The sequence below is a fragment of the Nycticebus coucang genome, chromosome 10 (assembly GCF_027406575.1).
Source record: "Nycticebus coucang isolate mNycCou1 chromosome 10, mNycCou1.pri, whole genome shotgun sequence".
Taxonomy (NCBI): Eukaryota; Metazoa; Chordata; class Mammalia; order Primates; family Lorisidae; genus Nycticebus; species Nycticebus coucang.
Genome location: NC_069789.1, coordinates 87,716,072 through 87,735,167, shown reverse-complemented (window position 1 = coordinate 87,735,167; position 19,096 = coordinate 87,716,072). Strand labels below are relative to the sequence as shown.

Genomic DNA, 19,096 nt, shown 5'->3' with positions numbered 1-19,096 from the left:
AATGTAAAAGACCATACACCTTCGTAGTAATAAACTTGGGCTTAAATTCTAGTCTTTTTTTTTTTTTTGTAGAGACAGAGTTTCACTTTATGGCCCTTGGTAGAGTGCCGTGGCCTCACACAGCTCATAGCAACCTCCAACTCCTGGGCTTAAGCGATTCTCCTGCCTCAGCCTCCCGAGTAGCTGGGACTACAGGCGCTCGCCACAACGCCCAGCTTCTAGTCTTATAATTCAGTAGCTATGTTGCTTTGAGCAGACCACTTCTACTTTCTGAAATCAGGGCTGTTTTCAAACATAATTGCACTAATATCGAAGTGTCTGCCTTAAAGTTGAGGTAGTCAATAAATAGTGGCTTCTATTTTAACGATAATATCACATATCCTTCTCAAGAGGTTTTATTTCTAATTTTTGGTCAGGTCAGTTATTTGCTATATTATAAATAATGTTGTGTGTGTCTCCTCTCTGGTTTGTTAACATTCTCTACTTAATAGATATCACAGAACTGACTGTATCTTGTCTGACTTCTTGTCTACTTATTTTCCTCCCCTGCTAGACCGTAAACTCATTGAAAAAATAGGTGGGATAGCAATTTGCTTTCTCTTTTATTTACAGAGTTAATCAGAGAAGATGGAATACTTTGAACTATCTGATGAAACACCCCATATTCCATTAGGTGTTTGTGTTACTAATAATATTGATCTAATTCCTGACACATTATTCCTAATATATCTTGCTGGTCTCTGTAGGAATCCTGATGTGCTTTAATGAAGTATAATTTTGGAAATGACTAATACATTTTGATAGAAAATGATTATGTAATTTTAGTGCTGGAAGAACTCTTAAAGTTTGTGTATCATACCTCTCCTATTTGCTAGGTGAGGAAGAAGAGGCCCAAGGGGGTTAAGTGAGTCCTCTAAAGGCACATATAAGTCAGGAAAAGACCAGTATACCAAAGATAAAAAAATGAGGTGATAAGTATTACCATTTAAAGGAAAATCTAAACATCTAAGGTTCCTTTTTGAGTAGAACTTAATATGGGAATATTATGCTAAAAAAGTATAAAATTTTATCCATTTTATCATTTGTCTGGAAGTCCTTGAGAAACAAAATGGTATAAAACTTTAAATTTTCAAAAAGACCAAAAGGAAAAGTAGAACAATAATTCGAACTGTTAGCATTGGTTCCTGAGGGGCTGAGAGAGAAGGGAGAAATCTTTTTTTTTTCCTTACATACTTCAGTATTTGTTAATTTATTATAATGAGCATGTAATAATAGTTTACAATTTAAAAAATCATAACATAGTAAATTCTTCTAGAAAAACCCATGGGAGATACAAGCTGAAGCAAAGTATATGGGGACATGTGAGACAAATCTGTCTTCATTGACCTGGGTTTTTATTTTTTGAGACAGAGTTTCACTGTGTTGCCCTTGGTAGAATGCTGTGGTATCACAGCTCACAGCAACCTCAAAGTCTTGGGCTTAAGTGATTCTCTTGCCTCAACCTCCCGAGTAGCTGGGACTACAGGCGCCTGCCACAACACCCGGCTGTTTTTTTGTTGCAGTTGTTTAGCTATCCTGGGCCAGGTTCAAACCTGCCAACCTCGGTGTATATGGCTGGCGTGGGTAATCACTGTGCTGTGGGTACCGAGCCTGACCTGAGTTTTTAGTTAGAGAAACCAAATTTTGTATCTGAAAAAGAATTAGATTTTTTAAAATTCTTGCTTAGCAAGAATTTAAGACAATAGTGAAAGAAATAGTACAGTGAACTGCATGATTATCATTTAATTTGTAGAGACAGTGTTTATTTTAGGAGTTCATAGGAAAGAGACACTGGGTATAGTACTCTTATTGAAATTATGAATGTTAGAGTATTGTTATTTTGTGTACTTACTAAGCTTATATTTGGACAGAACCAATCACTTGTTTTATTCATGTAAGAAAAAGACACACTACTACAAAAGTAAACCTTTGGAAAACAATAAGGATCAGATTAAGTTTTGACAGGTCATCTGCCACTGTTTGAAATTTTGGAACTCTTATATTTAATTCAGTAATATTCTTTACCTCTTCTATAAAGTGCCCCATAGTGTATCTTTAAATTTTGGGAAGCTGCAATAAAAATAGTGTTGTAAGTGTGGGTATGTGTTGTTGGCAAAGGAACACTGTGGATAAATTATATTGCCTCTTGAGTTATAAGACCTAATTAAGAGCAATATGAATTTGGGTAAATTGCTTTTCTGAACTTTATTTTGCTTACCCGTAAAGTAGAGTTAATAATAGCTAACAAATTTCAAAATCTTAGATTTAGCTGAATTTTAAGAGCTTATGAAAATCCTTTTCAAATAAAGTGGTAGTAAGATTCCTAAAGCTTCTCTAGTATTGTGAAACACAGAGCAATGTAAAGAATTAATACTATATTAATAGTATATTGGATAGGCAGTGCCCATAGCTCAGTGGGCAGGGTACCGGCCACATATACCCAAGCTAGTGGGTTCGAACCCAGCCTGGGCCAGCTAAACAACAATGACGACTGCAACAAAAAAATAGCTGGGTGTTATGGGCGGCACCTATAGTCCCAGCTACCTGGGAGGCTGAGGCAAGAGAATCGCTTAAGCCCAAGAGTTTGAGGTTGCTGTGAGCTGTAATGCCATGGCACTCTACCGAGGGCGTCATAGTGAGACTCTGTCTCACAACAAACAAACAAAACCCACAAAAAAAAAACCAAACAAAAATAGTATATTGGATAATATCTTTACTAAAGTAGCACATTTAGTAATAAAGTTTATATAACTTCTTTTTTTAAACTGAGAATATACTGTGGCATTAACATGTTGTACTCAATGGCCATGACTGTTGAGGCCCAGAGTAATAGTTGCTTTCTGTTAATCTGGTTAGATGCAAAGTGGGAGCTCAATGTCTTACTTTTAGAAACCTCCTTTTGACTTAGCTGGGTTAACTGATCTTAACCAATATGTTTGGAATAACTCTAAGGCAAATAAAAGCTCTTATCTCCCTAGAAACTAGTTTATATCTCACTGCCTATTTAATTTCAGTCACCAATTTGTGGCCTTTTGGCGGAGGAGTACAATTTATGACTGTTGGTAATATTTTACATGCAATATAAAGATCTGGGAATTTAGATAACTTATTTCCATGTGATTTTATTATGTATCTCCATGAATTCTTATTTCTGGTGTTCCTAGAAAAAGAAGCAACTAAAGCTCTTTGTAAGTACACAGCTCAGATTATGTAGTTATTTAAAAAGAATTTTTGCTCACTGGGCTTCTATATATTCTTGATACCTTATTTCTCCTTTTTTTTTCCCCCCAATATTTTCAGATGTTTTGGAATGTTATTAAGCCCAGGTCGAAACGTGAAGAACAGTGACATGCATTTACTGGATATGGTAATGATAATCTTAAGCGCTTAACCAAGTATAGATGATAGTTATTTTATATTTTAAAAGTATTTTCTATTTAAAAATTTTGTCATATTGTCAAAATTGTTTCTTTCAGGCATATAATAGTAATTTAATTTGGAAACCTGAACTTAAAGTTACATGTGAGGGGAGCGATTTAGGACAATTTCCACCCAAATAGTCATTTGCAAGTTGAAAGCAAGTAAAAGGATAGTGTTAATGACAGTGTACTTCTATTCATCATCTTAGGAAGATGACTTTTCTTGGAACCCAAAATAATAAGTACATGATTATAATAAGTATCTCCAGAGTGAATATGTGTTTCATTTATTTTAATATACATTATAAATTTGAGTATTGTGATTAATGCTTTTGTTTTCTATAAAGCATTTCCCTTTCTTAATTTCTTCTTGATTACCTGTCCTTAGCAAAATATATTTATTGTGGGAGTGGTATTTATTTAAGGCAGGGGTCCTCAAACTATGGCCCGTGGGCCACATGCAGTGATGTGATTGTATTTGTTCCCGTTTTGTTTTTTTACTTCAAAATAAGATATGTGCAGTGTACATAGGAATTTCTTCATAGTTTTTTTTTTTTTAAACTATAGTCCAGCCCTCCAATGGTCTGAGGGACAGTGAACTGGCTCCCTGTTTAAAAAGTTTGAGGACCCCTGATTTAAGGAATGCCCTTAAAGGTTAATATATTCAATAGCTGGTAAAAGCAGCAAGTCATCTTAACTTTTAAACAAAACTACTTTTTAATAATGCAGTTATTGAAAACATTTAGTTTATGATTTAGAAATGTCATAGGAAATAACATTAAAATGAGAAAATAAGTATAAAGGTCTTTAGTGAATTGAGATTTTTATATTTATTAATAAGCACTACATGTTTTCTTTCTTTCAGCTGTGTTTTGCAAATGTCAGTTAAATATTGCTAATTATTTTAACTTTTTCTTTAAATTATTTCATGGTAATATCAACACTAATTTTCTACCAGTAATGGAATGGTCATTCAGGCTTTTGGGCATCTGTTTGTGTACCAAGTGTTTTGTGAAGGTCTGGGGTTATAGAGATGAGTAAAATATAGTTATTACCATGTGTGGGTTCATAATCTTGGGGTGGAAACCTGTTATATATGTGACTATAGCAATGGGTTAAGTACTCTCTATAGTAGTAAAATGAGTTCAGAAATATCAAGGAAGCACTGCCTGGATAGGTCAGATAAGGACAAGATAAGTTAACTTGAATGTGAAAACATAAGTTAGCTATTGATCTCTCTCTCTCTTTCATTTATCTTTACCACATATCAGTAATGAATGTGGCTTACTTAAGCCAAGCCGTAGCATTTTAGAGCTCTGAAAATTCTGTGAGGAGGTACTTTGGAAGCACATTGGCCAAAAACTGCAAAAAAAATTTTTTTTTAAGATTGTAGGTCCCAATTAATCAGAGTCTTTCAGAATTTTAAAGATGAAGGTGAATCACTGTCACAGATTTGTCCACAAAGTCTTAGTTCAGATTATAGAATTATAGATACCATTTAACTTTCTGGGGCTCCTTCATCATGGCTGTCTAATTTGCAGAACAGTCCTTCACCTTTGAGTCTGTATCAAAACAAAGGCTTGTCACAATTCAGAGAAGGGGCTTACCTCCACAGCAAATAGTTGGGCGTTGTGGCGGGTGCCCTAGTCACAGCTACTCGGGTTTATATTTGCAATTTGTTATTACCCAGTTCTGTAATTTTCGTGATATCTCTAATATGTGGTCATTGAGTCTCAGCTAGACTACATCTAATAAAAAGGAACTTACTAACTTATGTTAAAGTCTAAGGGAAAGTTCTGGTTATTACAAAATTATTTCATGATAATCACCATATAATCATATTTCTTGTAACTTTGCCTGATTATTCTTTGTTCTGCCTTCTAGAGCAAGTTGTTAATACTTCTGCTCCTTCTGTGACATACCCAAGTACCATGTGAACACTGGAAACAAATTTATCCTTCTTATACTTATTTATTCTCATGAATTTTGAAAAAGCATGCCAATTACATTTCATTTAACTCGAGCATTTGTGAGACTTTTCTGTTTGTTTTGAACAATTTTTAACCAATATAGTCCTTTCTTCCTTGTGAATATTTCTGATAAGCAAGGTGATTTGAGATTTTTCTAGGTTAATAAATCCATAATGTTTTTAGTTTAATGTAAAATCTTTGTAAAATGAAAGTCACAAACCATAGTCAGATTACTTACTCATGTATTGCACAATGACGTATTGGTCAAAGATAGCTTGTCTCTCTGACAGTGACCCCATAAGTTTATAATACTGTATTTTACTGTGCTTTTCCTGTGTTTAGATACATAAATGCTTACCATTTTGTTATAACTACCTAGAGTATTCAATATAGTAACATTGTGTACAAGTTTGTAGCCTCAAACAAATAGGCTGTACCATATGCCTGGGTGTGTGGTAAGCTATGGGTGGGAACCTGTGGTCTTCTGATTTCAAGATTGTTCTTTTTTATGCACCAAAGGAGGCAAGGAAAACTTCATCTTTCTCTACTGCACCCCTTTTAATAAAAGAATTTCTTTTGTAAAATTTCTTCAGTCAAAAGGCCATAATTAAGGACCTAGAAGGCCATGTGTGGCCTTACGGCTATAGGTTCCCCACCTGATATTCAAACCCTGATGAAATTCCCTCAGAAGACATTCTCAGAAAGTATCCCTGTGGCATTAAGCAACACATGACTTTATATATATATATGTGTGTGTATATAAATGTATATAAATAAAATAACATATAGGGTGGCACCTGTGGCTCAGTGGGTAGGGTATCGGCCCCATATACCGAGGGTGGCGGGCCCCGGCCAAACTGCAACAAAAAATAGCCTGGCGTTGTGGCGGGTGCCTTAGTCACAGCTACTCAGGAGGCTGGGGTAAAGAATCGCTTAAGCCCAGGAGTTGGAGGTTTCTGTGAGCTGTGATGCCACAGCACTCTACCAAGGACGATAAAAAAAAAAATAAATAAATAAAATCATATATAAATGAAAATAGTTTTTTGGGGTGTACAAGTAACAAAGACTCCATTTTCTTCCAATAGTAAGAATATTTTTGGTCAAAGTACTTGTAGTGTAGGAATAAGGGGCTGAGAATTTTTGATCCCTAGCTGTTGATACCTAAGAAAACCCTAATGAATGGCAAGGAACCAAGAAAAGCAGAAAACCCAGCAGAGGCAGGTTTCTTGGTACTGCAACACAATATAAACTTTGGAAATGCCTCAGAAAGTTTGTGGATCTTTACCATTAGCCATTTATTGACACTAGACAATAGCTGTATCTACAGTTAAAAATACATTTTGTGTTGTAATCCAGTACTCATGTAATGTGCATATGTGTAAAACAGTGAAAGTGAATATTTCATTTTACAGTTCCTAATCCTTACGTCCTCTGTTATCTTCTCTTGTACTTGCTCCCTCCCTGTCCCATCTCTGTCCTTTTATCTCTGATCCCACTCCTTCTGCTTCTCTCTCCATTCCTTCTTGCCTCATGGTATCTGCCTTTGTTTTTTATCTGCATAACTTATAATTTTTTAAGTTTTTTAATGGTATTTTCTCCATTTGTTACCACTTAGTAATTTCCAAACACTCTGTTTTCATATATATATTTTTTCCTGCTTCATAACATGTTATCTTGTAACCTTTTCTTCTGTGTGGCCTTTTTATGGTTATTTTCTCCATTTCTTTATTACTATTTAGCAGTTTCCAACTACTTTACTTTTTTAAAAAATATTTTTTCCCCCTACTTCATAATATGTTGTAACTTTTTCTTGTTGATGGCCTGACTTGTCATCAAAATCTTTTAGCTTCCACTGCTGAGTGCCCAATGTCTTTGGTATGTATTTGTTAATTGAAAGAGAGATTTTAATTGGTCTAGCTCACCTTTTGAGACTTAAGTATAGCAAAAGTTCCAGTCTAGACATGAATTTGGTTCTTTGGGGTCAGAAGCCAATTCCTGTTCTAATTGGAGGCCTAATTAGGAGATAAACGGGTTGGGGGAGGGCACGGGGGTTGGGGTATACGTAAGTGTGTGTATCTGTGAGAGAGAAAAAGAGAACACGTGAGTGTTTGGTTTGCTAAGTGGATATCCTTTATACATAGCCTTGCGTGTACCTTATCTCTCAAATGTAGAGTCTCTGCACTCAATCTGTGTGCTCTGATTAGTGAAATACCAGTAACATACTAGGAAAATGTAGATAGTGATTACCAAATAATACAATTTTACAGGGGTTCAGAGGAGCATGTATATGGGGGTAATAATAAAAAAAAAGGAAAGAAAAGGGCGGTGCCTGTGGCTCAGTGAGTAAGGCGCCGGCCCCATATGCTGAGGGTGGCGGGTTCAAACCCAGCCCCAGCCAAAGTGCAACCAAAAAATAGCCGGGCGTTGTGGCGGGCGCCTGTAGTCCCAGCTACTCGGGAAGCTGAGGCAAGAGAATCGCGTAAGCCCAAGCGTTAGAGGTTGCTGTGAGCCGTGTGACGCCACGGCACTCTACCCGAGGGCGGTACAGTGAGACTCTGTCTCTACAAAAAAAAAAATAAATAAATAAAAAAAATAAAAAAAAAGGAAAGAAAAAATTTCCCCTTTGTTATAGTCTAATCCTTTTAGTACTCTCTAATTGTAATATGAGAAAATTGGCACAGACAATTGAGATAGCATAGATGCCATTCTTTTGCATGTGCACTTGTATGTTTTGTGCTGTTCTTCCCTGGGACAGTTTCTACTCCTTGTATCCCTACACACACACACACACACACACACACACAACTTATATGGGGCCTTGCTTTTGATGTAGGAATTGCTAGCTTTTTAGTGAGAGTCAAGAGCTGGCTTGATCAAAGTATTAAAGAACAAAGGAGAGAGAAGAGGGAATAATATAAGGGTAGACGGAGAGAGTTGGATGTTGCTTATAAACCACAATTAGTCTAAGATTATGATTAGAAGAAAGTACACAAGTATCTGCCATATAGATAATGTAAAAATATTAATTTGGAGGCATTAATTGCTATAAATTAAATTAATATTTTAAGAATACACTAAAAATTAGGACATGAGAAGAACATTAACTTTCTCCTATGATTAGCTATTAATTCAGTTTAACTATCTTCAGTTAATTCTGTATTATAGTTTTAATAGAAATAATGTACATCCTTATAGGTGTAGTTATATGAGAGTTTTGACAACCAGTATAAGTTCAAGTTAAATATAACTTAGTGGCAATGTTAAGTTTTTGTGATTGATTATGTAAGGGCATGCCTCCTTTTATCCAGGAGGTTGATGTCTCTAGAAACTGTGCTTGAAGAAAGCTATAGCAGAATTTAATATTTATAGAAATGCTTTTGTAATGCTTTTTGTAAGATGAAAAAAAATTGTAATAAAGATAAAGCCGTTATTTGATTGTTAGTCTAAATTAGATAAATTGAATTGCTTAATGTAAGATACTGTTTAAAGAGACGATGGTGTTGATGTATGTATTATCGGTGATTCCTATTTGAATTTTATAGGAATCCATGGGAAAGAGTTATGATGGGAGAGCTTATGTCATCACCGGCATGTGGAACCCCAATGCATCAATATTTCTGGCACTTAATGAGGAAACACCAAAAGGTGACTTTTCTTAAAAAATCCCTTACTATTTGCTTTAAATTTTATATTATGAACAATGTTGTTTTGCCATATTTAAAAAAAATTTGGTAGTCATTTAAAATGAATATATTCTTTTCATTTAGAATTTGAGGTGCTTTTTTGTACTTCATGCTTCTATGGGGAAAAACCTGCTATATAAAAGAATACCCCCCCAAATATGTGAATTAGTTTAATTAGATTATGTAGAAAGTATTTGGGCTTTGTGTTTCATATATCACAATAGAATTATTTTAGTTGGGGGAATCATGGAGGAGTATGATGAAAGGAAACAAATTCTGGAGTTTTTACACATCTATGATTATTATTTAAACTATTTTTAACGGTATAGATTACTTATATGTTTTTTTCACTTATATTTTTTATTGAATAATTATTAGTTCTAGTCTTTTGACTTTGTGGCAAATATTTTTCTTGTTTTTTTTTTTTTTTACCTTTTTATTTATTTATTTATTTTTTGCAGTTTTGACTGGGGCTGGGCTTGAACCCACCACCCCTGGTATATGGGACTGGTGCCCTATTCCTTGAGCCACAGGTGCCGCCCTGGCCTTTTCATTTTTTTAAACATAAATTCTGTATTGGGAAGAATTTATAAATATCGAATAGTCATATTTATCATTTTTTCATTTTTTTATTCTCGTTTTATATAGACATCTCTTTTTTTTATTATTAAATCATAGCTGTGTACGTTAATGCGATTATGGGGCACCATACACTGGTTTTATAGACCGTTTGACACATTTTCATCACACTGGTTAACATAGCCTTCCTGGCATTTTCTTAGTTATTGTGTTAAGACATTTACATTTTACATTTACTAAGTTTCACATATACCCTTGTAAGATGCACCGCAGGTGTAATCCCACCAATCACCCTCCCTCCGCCCTCCTCCCCTCCCCCTTCCCTCCCTTTCTCCCTTCCCCCTATTTTTAGGTTATAATTGGGTTATAGCTTTCATGTGAAAGCCATAACAGACATCTCTTAATTGCCTGTGTTTTTTTGCCCCTCCATCATTTTATTTTAAACTAAATATAAAGTTTTACCCAATGAGTTATATTCTTACCTTACTGTCAGTCAAATAATAATTTATATTTAGCATGTAATGGATTACTTTGTTTTATCTTGAAACCTAATAGTATTTAGTTTACACCCACAGTAGATTTTTGGTTAAATATAGGAGCATTTGTGAATATTGATATGCTAATATGTTAGTGAAGAACATCAAAATGATAATTATTCTCTAATTTCTTATTAGAGTTTTGTGTATTTTGTATATTGCATGCATTTGATCTCACATTCAGTTGTCTAAAAGTTAATGCTAAAAAGAGAGAAAAAAGACTATAAAATTTATTTTTTCATATATTTAATATTAATAAATAATTTTTATACTCGCAATTTGTTATTTCTGGAGACATGCTTGTAAATACCAGCCTGTAACCTTCTTTCTTATAGTGGTTCAGAAAGAAAACACAAAAATGAGAAAAATAAGCCCCATTGATAAGTTTGAAGACTCAAATATAGGAGTATCCAGTTATAAAAGTACTTTCTGTTTTAATGTAGCAAATTTCATTTGGTATTGTCATATACTTTTTGTCTTCCAGCAAGAGAAAATTCTTTTTTTTTTTTTTTTGAGACAGAGTCTCACCACAGAGTGCTGTAGTGTCACAGCTCACAGCAACCTCTAACTCTTGGGCTTAAGTGATTCTGTTGCCTCAGCTTCCCAAGTAGCTGGGACTACAGGTACCTGCCACAATGCATGGCCATTTTTTGATCGCAGTTGTCATTGTTTTTTGGCAGGCCTGGCTAGGTTCGAACCTGCCAGCTCCAGTGTATGTGGCTGGTGCCCTAGCCACTGAGCTATAGGTACCAAACCAAGAGAAAATTCATTTGTAGTTTATTTGTTCGATTAAAATAAACTTTGTATAATTTTATAATACAATAATATCCAAAATATAATGTGCTTTAAATATTTTTTATTTATTTAGATAAAATATCATTCTTTTGCTCCAGGCGGGTACCTGAAACTCCTAGGCAATCCTCTTGCCTCAGCTTCCTGAGTAGGTGGGACTACTGGCACACTCCACCACTCTTGGCTAATTTTTCTATTTTTTTAGTAGAGAGGGGGTCTCACTCTTGCTCAGGCTGGTCTTGAACTCCTGAGCTCAAGCAATCTACTGGCCTTGGCCTTCCGGAGTGCTAGGATCACAGGTGTGAGCCACGACACACAGCCTATGCTTTAAATTTAAAGTTAATTTATCTGCCACACAAAAATGTTGACGATTTTTTTCTTCTTATTTTTTTTTTTTGGAGATATAATCTCGCTCTGTCTGATGCCTGGGTAGAGTGCCTTGGCATCATAGTTTACAGCAACCTCAAACCCTTGGCCTCGGGTGATCCTCTTGCCTCAGTCTCCTGAGTGGTTGAGACTAAAGGTATGCGCCACCATGTCTGCCTGTTTTTTTTATTTATTTTTTTTATTTTTAGTAGAGACAAGGTCTCACTCTTGCTTAGGTTGTTCTTGAACTCCTGACCTCAAGAATTTTCTGGCCTCAACCTCCCAGGGTGCTGGTATTATAGGTGTGTGTGGGCCTATTACAATTTTTTTTTTTTTTTTTTTTGTAGAGACAGAGTCTCACTGTACCGCCCTCGGGTAGAGTGCCATGGCGTCACATGGCTCACAGCAACCTCTTAACTCCTGGGCTTACGTGATTCTCTTGCCTCAGCCTCCCAAGCAGCTGGGACTACAGGCGCCCGCCACAACGCCCGGCTATTTTTTGGTTGCAGTTTGGCCGGGGTTGGGTTTGAACCTGCCACCCTCGGCATATGGGACTGGCGCCCTACTCACTGAGCCACAGGCGCCACCCCTGTTATAATATTTTTTAAGAACCACAATCGAAGTTTCCTTCTAATCATAGGCTTGGGTATTTGGACATTCCTTTAACTGAGAACTAAAAGCTATGAACAAAATAGATTTTAAAAATATTTAAAAAGAAATTAAGAGATTTTAAAATAATATGAAATGACTAGGCCACAGATGTAAGAAACCCAATGAAGCAGGGTAAACAAAAAAAAAAATGAAATCCATGTTTCGGTTAATCATAGTAAAACTGAAAAAGTCAATAGATATTAGCCTAGAGGTTTCTAGAGTCAATTTAAATGATGTCTGTGGCCAAGTTAGACATTTTAAATAATAACTAGAATTTTGACCTGAAACATACTGTTGTCTAAAGGTGAACCATGAGGGTACTGACAAATTTCCAGGAACTTCTCTTAAAGGATACAACACGGGGATATTTATATCAATAACATTTTACCTGTACAAGCTTAACATATGGAAGGCTGTGCTTCTTTTCTGATTTGACAGTTTTTCCCATGCAATTCACTAAAACAAGCCTAATAATTTCTAGTATCTTTTTTTTTTTTAATAAAAGGACAAATATCTGTGTTTTAAAGAGGATCTCTGGAAAATATGATAGTTTTAGAATAAAAGGTATCATTTTAACATTTTGTATTATTTATTTTTATGTTAAGAATTTAATTTGGTGAATGAAAAAAAAATCATCAGGAGATTTGGACACTTGATTAAGATAGGATAATTAGTGCCTGAGAAACATACTTGGAATACTTGGTTACCTATTTAATCATATTAAAATGTTTAAAAAATAAATATAAAAGGTAGTATGATTGTAAAGTACCTTGATTCTTTCTTGAGTGAGGAAACTTTGTTTTCTTAAATAATCAAAGATTAATAAAGCCAGAATGAAACCCAGAAAATTTCTACTACAGATAAACGAGTGTACATGACCGTGGCAGTGGATATGGTAGTTACAGAGGTGGTGGAGCCTGTCCGCTTTCTCCTGGAGACAGTAGTTCGTGTATACCCTGCAAATGAGCGATTTTGGTATTTCAGCAGAAAGACTTTCACAGAAACTTTCTTCATGAGATTGAAACAGGTAGGATCTCTTTGCTCTTTTCATATAGTAACACATATTTTTCTTCCTACCTTTCTTTTTTAATTCCAAGATAATTCCTGAAGTAGTAGTACAATTCCTCAGAAAATAATAATATTCTAAGTCAACCAAGAGAGTATTGAAAAATCCACATCTACTGCTTGGCGCCTGTAACTCAAGCGGTTAAGGTGCTAGCCACATACATTAGAGCTGGTGGGTTCGAATGCAGTCCGGGCCCGCCAAACAACAATGACAGCTACAACCAGAAAATAGCTGGCATTGTGGTGGGTGCCTCTAGTCCCAGCTACTTGGGAGGCTGAGGCAAGAGAATCGCTTAAGCCCAGGAGTAGGAGGTTGCTGTGAGCTGTGATGCCACGGCACTCTACCCAGGGTGACAGCTTGAGGCTCTGTCTCAAAAAAAAGAAAGAAAGAAATGAAAAATCCACATCTAGGTAATGTAAACTAAAATACTCAACTAGTGTAATAATTTTGTACTTTTTTCCTAGACTGTATAGTGAACATACTTAATAGAAATATTGATCCTGCATATAAAACAGCTTTTGTGCTTTTCATGTATAATTACTTTAAACCAAAAAGACAGAACACAGTAATAATGTCTGCTTATAAAGTTCTAATGAAACAATTTCCAAGAAATACCTAATTTAGATAGTTACTCCTGCCTTTAATACTAGGTAATACACATTACATAGTATGCATACATCTTGCTTGACTCATCAATAAAGTTATAAAAGTATATTAGCATTAATAAAAAAATTAAGGTTTTTATGACATCTTTAAAGTAGGCAGTGTTCGTAGATAAAATATGTAATTTTTATTTTATTGTGAAGGAAGAAGATAACAGTGAAAAATAATTTGAATTTTAAATAGTGTCAGCTTTTAAAAATCAGGGCAAACTGCTCCCTTGAATAATAGAAATCCTTTATGTTTGTTTTTGTTAGTACTCCCACTCTCTTCAGTTCTAAAATACTTGTTTCATACACTGTAATATGTGAACTGTAATGAGGTAAAAGCAAGTACAAGCACAGTGAACAAATATAGAAACCACTTATCTATTTTCATATTAAAAAACTTGTCAGGGCTCAGTTAGGCTTCATATACTAGATACTTTGAAATTATTGTGATTTTCATCTTTCGTAAAATTATTATAGCTGTGGTTTGACTCAGCTTTTATTACTGTGTGGACTGTTTTTGCAACATACTCTAATGAAGATTATATGAGCAATATTCAAAACTTCAGTCTCCCGAGCAGCGTTTAATATTTTGTTATGAGATTATTTTCCCTCTCTCCCTCACTCTGCATCCTTCTGTCCCTTCTTTTGATAGCTTAGTTTTTATGACTATCAAGGGATTCTTCATTTTGAGCCAAAAGATTATTCAGAGTTGCATAATAGTGAATAAAGGAGCTGTATAGAAAGTGGGTTGTCATTCTTCCAGTGATAATAAATGATTATGATGTAAATTATACCTCCTGGAGACCTGAAAAAAAGTTAGTTCCCTAAACCCCCCACCCCCATGCCCAGTTCAAGAACCCTAGTTCTCCCTCTATTTTATAAATATAAAATATATAAAAATTCTACCTGATATTATACATATAAAATGAAGGTAGTTTAAAAAAAATTTTCAGATTAATATGAATTAGATTACAGTGTTTACATTTCTTAGGTAAAGTCCAAGATTTGGTTGAGCCCTTTACCTAGGAGGTGTGCCATGTACCCTTATGTTGTGCCTGTTAGGTTAGAATACACCAATCCCCCTCCATCCTTCCTTCTCCCTGCTCTTCTCTCCCCACACCTGAATTTAATTGTGTTTTTTTCTTGGGTGGGTATGTAGTTCATCTACTGGTTTCATATTAGTATTGAGTACACTAGATACTTGCTTTTCCATTCTTGTGATATTTCCCTAAACAGTATATTCTTCAACTCCATCCAGGTTAATACAAAAGGTGTAACATCTTCATCTTTTTTATGGTCAAATAATATTCCTTGGTATACATATACCACAGTTTATTAATCCATTCACAGGTTGATGGGCACTTGAGTTGATTCCACATCTTGATGATTGTGAATTTGAGCTGTGATAAACATTTGAATGCAAATGTTCATATGGTAAAATGCTTTTTTTTCTTCTTGGTAGATACCAAGTAATGAGATTATGGAATCAAACGGAAGGTCTACTTTTAGCTCTTTGAGAATTCTCCATACTTCTTTCCAAAGAGGCTGTATTTGCAGTCCCCCCAGCAGTGTAAAAGTGTTCCCTTCTCTCCAGAACCACTCCAGCATCTGTAGCTTTGGGACTTTGTGATGTGGGCTATTCTCACTGGGGTTCATTGATATCTCAAGGTGATTTTGATTTGCATTTCTCTGATGATTAGGGATGATGAGGATTTTTTCATGTGTTTGTTAGCCATTCAGCTATCTTCTTCAGAGATGGTTCTATTCATGTTTCTTACCCAGTGAAAAACGGGATTGTTTGCTATTTTTTTGTTGATTAATTTGAGTTCTCTATAGATCTGGTTATGAGCCCTTAAGGCAGTGGTTCTCAACCTTCATAATGCCGCAACACTTTAATACAGTTCCTCATGTTGTGGTGACCCCCAACCATAAAATTGTTTTTGTTGCTACTTCATAACTGTAATTTTTGCTTCTGTTATGAATTGTAATGTAAATATCTGATATTAGGTGACTCCTGTGAAAGGGTCATTCTACCCCCAAAGGGGTCGCGATCCACAGGTTGACAACCTCTGCCTAAAGGGGTTTGGGCATGAGGATTGAAGAGTCTTGACACAGAGTCTGTGCCGGGGAACTGAGGAGTCAGGGAGAAGTCCTCTTGAGCAAACCTCAGGTCTGTGTTTTTTATCATAAAACAGGAGGAAGTAGATAAAAGTTTCTTATCTGACATCGGCACTGATAGAGAGGACATAGAGAATATAAGATAGAATGTCTCCACCTTTGTTTTTGCAAAACTGCAGACTTTGAGCACGATCTTTGCCTCTGGTGTCAAGAGACCTAGGATATCTAAAGAATCTTTACCAGAACTATTAGGCCTGGAATTGCCATATCTACATAAACATTCTTTCTTGGAGGTCAGTTTTCTGCCCCCCTGTACATACACAATTCACGTGCCATTCTCGTGACCAGAAAATGAGCTTATGCTCAAGGTCAGGGCATAGTTTTCCCTACAGGGGAATGAATCTTTGTCAGATTTGTAACATGCAGATATCTTTTACATTCTGAAAGCTGTCGGTTTGCTTTAATTATTGTGTCCTTAGCTCTGCAGAAGCTTTTTAGCTTAATTAGGTCCCATTTATTTTTCTTGTTGCGATTGCCAATAAAGTCTTCATAAAATCTTTCCCCAGGCCAATAGCATCAAAAAACCTTCTAGGATTTTTATGATTTCATGTGTTAGATTAAATCTTTTATCTGTCATGAGTCAATTTTTGTAAGTGATGAGAGGTGCAGGTCCAGTTTCAGTCTTTTATATGTTGTTATCCAGTTATTCTAGCACTGTTTATTGAGTGGGTGCTTTTCTCTAGTGTATGCTTCTGTCGGTTCATCAAAGATCAGATGGTGATATGAGGCTGGTTTCATCTCCAGATTTTCTATTTTGTTTCATAGCTCTAGGTTTCTATTTTTGTTTGATACCATGCTGTTTTGATCACTGTGGACTTAAGGTATAACCTGAAATCTACTAAAGTAACACTTCTGGAGTTGTTTTTATTACTAAGAATTGTGTTGGCTCTGTGGGTTTTTTTCTGGTTCCACCCAAAAAGAACTATTTTTTTTGAGTTCTCAAAGTATGCTGTTGGTATTTTAATGGGGATTGCATTAAATCTGTGGCTTGCTTTGGGTAGTATAGACATTTTAACAATGTTGATTTTTTTTGGCTTGGTGCCTGTAGCACAGTGGTTACAGCGTCAGCCACATACACCAAGGCTAAATGACATTGACAACTGCAACAAAAAATAGCCCGGCATTGTGGCGGGTGTGTGTAGTCCCAGCTACTTGGGAAGCTGAGGCAAGAGAATCGTTCAAGCCCAAGAGTTTGAGGTTGCTGTGAGCTGTGATGCTATGGCATTCTACTGAGGGCGACATAATGAGACTCTGTTTCAAAAAAAAAAAAAATACTGATTTTTCCTAGCCCAAAGCATAGTATATTCTTTCATTTATTAATGCCTTCTGCTTTTTCTTTTCTTAAGGTTTTGTAATTCTTTCTGTAGAGATCCTTCACCTCTTTTGTGTGTGTGTTGTAGATACATAAAACACACACACACAGGTTTTCATTTTCTTTGAAGCTACTGTGAGAGGTATTGTGTCCTTGATTTGCTTCTCAGCTTGATTGTTATTGGTGTATAGGAAAACTCCTGACTTGGGGACATTGATTTTATATCCCAAGATGTTAACTGTATTTCTTGATCACTTCTAGGAATCTTGTGGTTGAGTCTCTGGGATTTTCTTCATCTTCTTCTTCTTCTTCTTTTTTTTTTTTTTGGAACACTTTACTAATTTGTGTGTCATCCTTATGCAGAGACCATGCTGATCTTCTCTGTATTGTTCCCACTTTAGTATATGTGCTGCCAAACTGAGCTCGTCTCTGGGCTTTTCTAGGTATAAGATCATATCATGATGAGAGGGAGAGTTGACCTCCTCTATCCCCATTTGGATACCCTTCATATCCTTCTCTTGCCTAATTGCATTGGCTAGAACTCCAGCACAATGTTGAATAGTAGTGGTGATAGCGGACATCCTTATCTGGTTCCAGTTCTAAGTGAAAATGCTTTCAGTTTTACTTCATTCAGTAAAATATTGGCTGTGAGTTTGTTGTAGATAGCTTCTATCAGTTTAAAAAATGTCCTATCTATGCCTGTTTTCTTAAGTGTTCTTGTCAGATAAGGATGCCGAATTTTGCCAAATGCTTTGAGAGGATCATATGGTCTTTGTTTTTGCTTCTATTTATGTGTGGATTACATTTATGGGTTTGTGTATGTTAAACCAACCTTGCATCCCTAGGATAAAGCCTACTTGAGTGTGATATATAATTTTCTTTAATGTGTAGCTATATTCTGTTTCTTAGGATTTTATTGAGGATTTTTGCATCAGTATTCTTTAGGGAAATTGGTGGGTAGTTCTCCTTTTTTGTTGGGCCCTTTCTTGGTTTTGGTATCAGGGTGATTTTACTTCATAGAATGTGTTGGGGATAGTTCCTTCCTTCTCAGTGTTTTGGAATAGGTTCTGCAGTATAGTTACAAGCTCTTCTTTGAAGGTTTGATAGAATTCTGATGTATAAAGCCATCTGGTCCAGGGCTCTTTTTTTGTTAGGAGCTTTTTTATTGTTGTTGCAATTCAGTGTTTGATATTGGTCTGTTCAAGACATCTATTTTTTCTTGGTTAAAACCAGTAAGGTTGTGTGATTCCAGGTATTAGTCCATTTCTTCTACATTTCCAAATTTCTGGGCATAGAAGATTTTTATAGTAATCAGGGATGATCTTTTATATTACTGTGAAATCTATTCTTATTTCCCCTTTTTCATTTCTGATTGAGGTTATTAGAGACCTTACTTTTCTGTTTCTAGTTAATCTAGGCAAAGGTTTATCTATGTTGTTTATCTTTTTGAAGAACCAACTTTTTGTTGCATTAATTTTCAAATGATTTTGTTTTCACTTTCCTTTGTTTCTGATCTAATTTTGGTTATTTATTTTCTTCCGCTAGATTTGGGATTGGATTTTTCTTCCTTTTCTAGTTCCTTGAGATGATTTATTAGGTTGTTGATATGTGCCCTTTCTGTGTTTTGGATGTGGGCATCTAATGCGATACATTTTCTTTATAGGACTGCTTTTCCCAGAGGATTTGATAGCTTTTGGCTTTATTATCGTTATGTTCCAGGAATCTAACAATTTTCTTCTTTATCTCTTCCTTAACCCAGTTGTGTTCAGCATAAGGTTGTTTAGTTTCTCTGACTTTGTGTAGGGATGAAGGTTTTTGTTGGAATTGGGTCCTATCTTTATTCCCTTATGGTCTG

At 35.5% G+C, this 19,096-nt stretch overlaps 1 protein-coding gene and 1 non-coding gene across 7 annotated transcripts in view; one reads left to right on the top strand and one right to left on the bottom strand.

The window, feature by feature from the left end:
* RABGAP1L (RAB GTPase activating protein 1 like) overlaps positions 1-19,096 on the top strand; it is a 754,150-nt gene that overhangs the window by 121,267 nt on the left and 613,787 nt on the right. For all 6 annotated transcript variants that reach the window (XM_053605154.1, XM_053605152.1, XM_053605153.1 and 3 more), the window contains 3 exons: positions 3,340-3,406; positions 8,971-9,073; positions 12,896-13,062. In XM_053605154.1, the coding sequence (XP_053461129.1) occupies positions 3,340-3,406; positions 8,971-9,073; positions 12,896-13,062 (337 nt within the window). The remainder of the gene's footprint in view (positions 1-3,339; positions 3,407-8,970; positions 9,074-12,895; positions 13,063-19,096) is intronic.
* On the bottom strand, positions 17,560-17,666 carry LOC128597892 (U6 spliceosomal RNA). Its single transcript, XR_008383445.1, has one exon. It is a non-coding gene; the product is annotated as a U6 spliceosomal RNA (small nuclear RNA).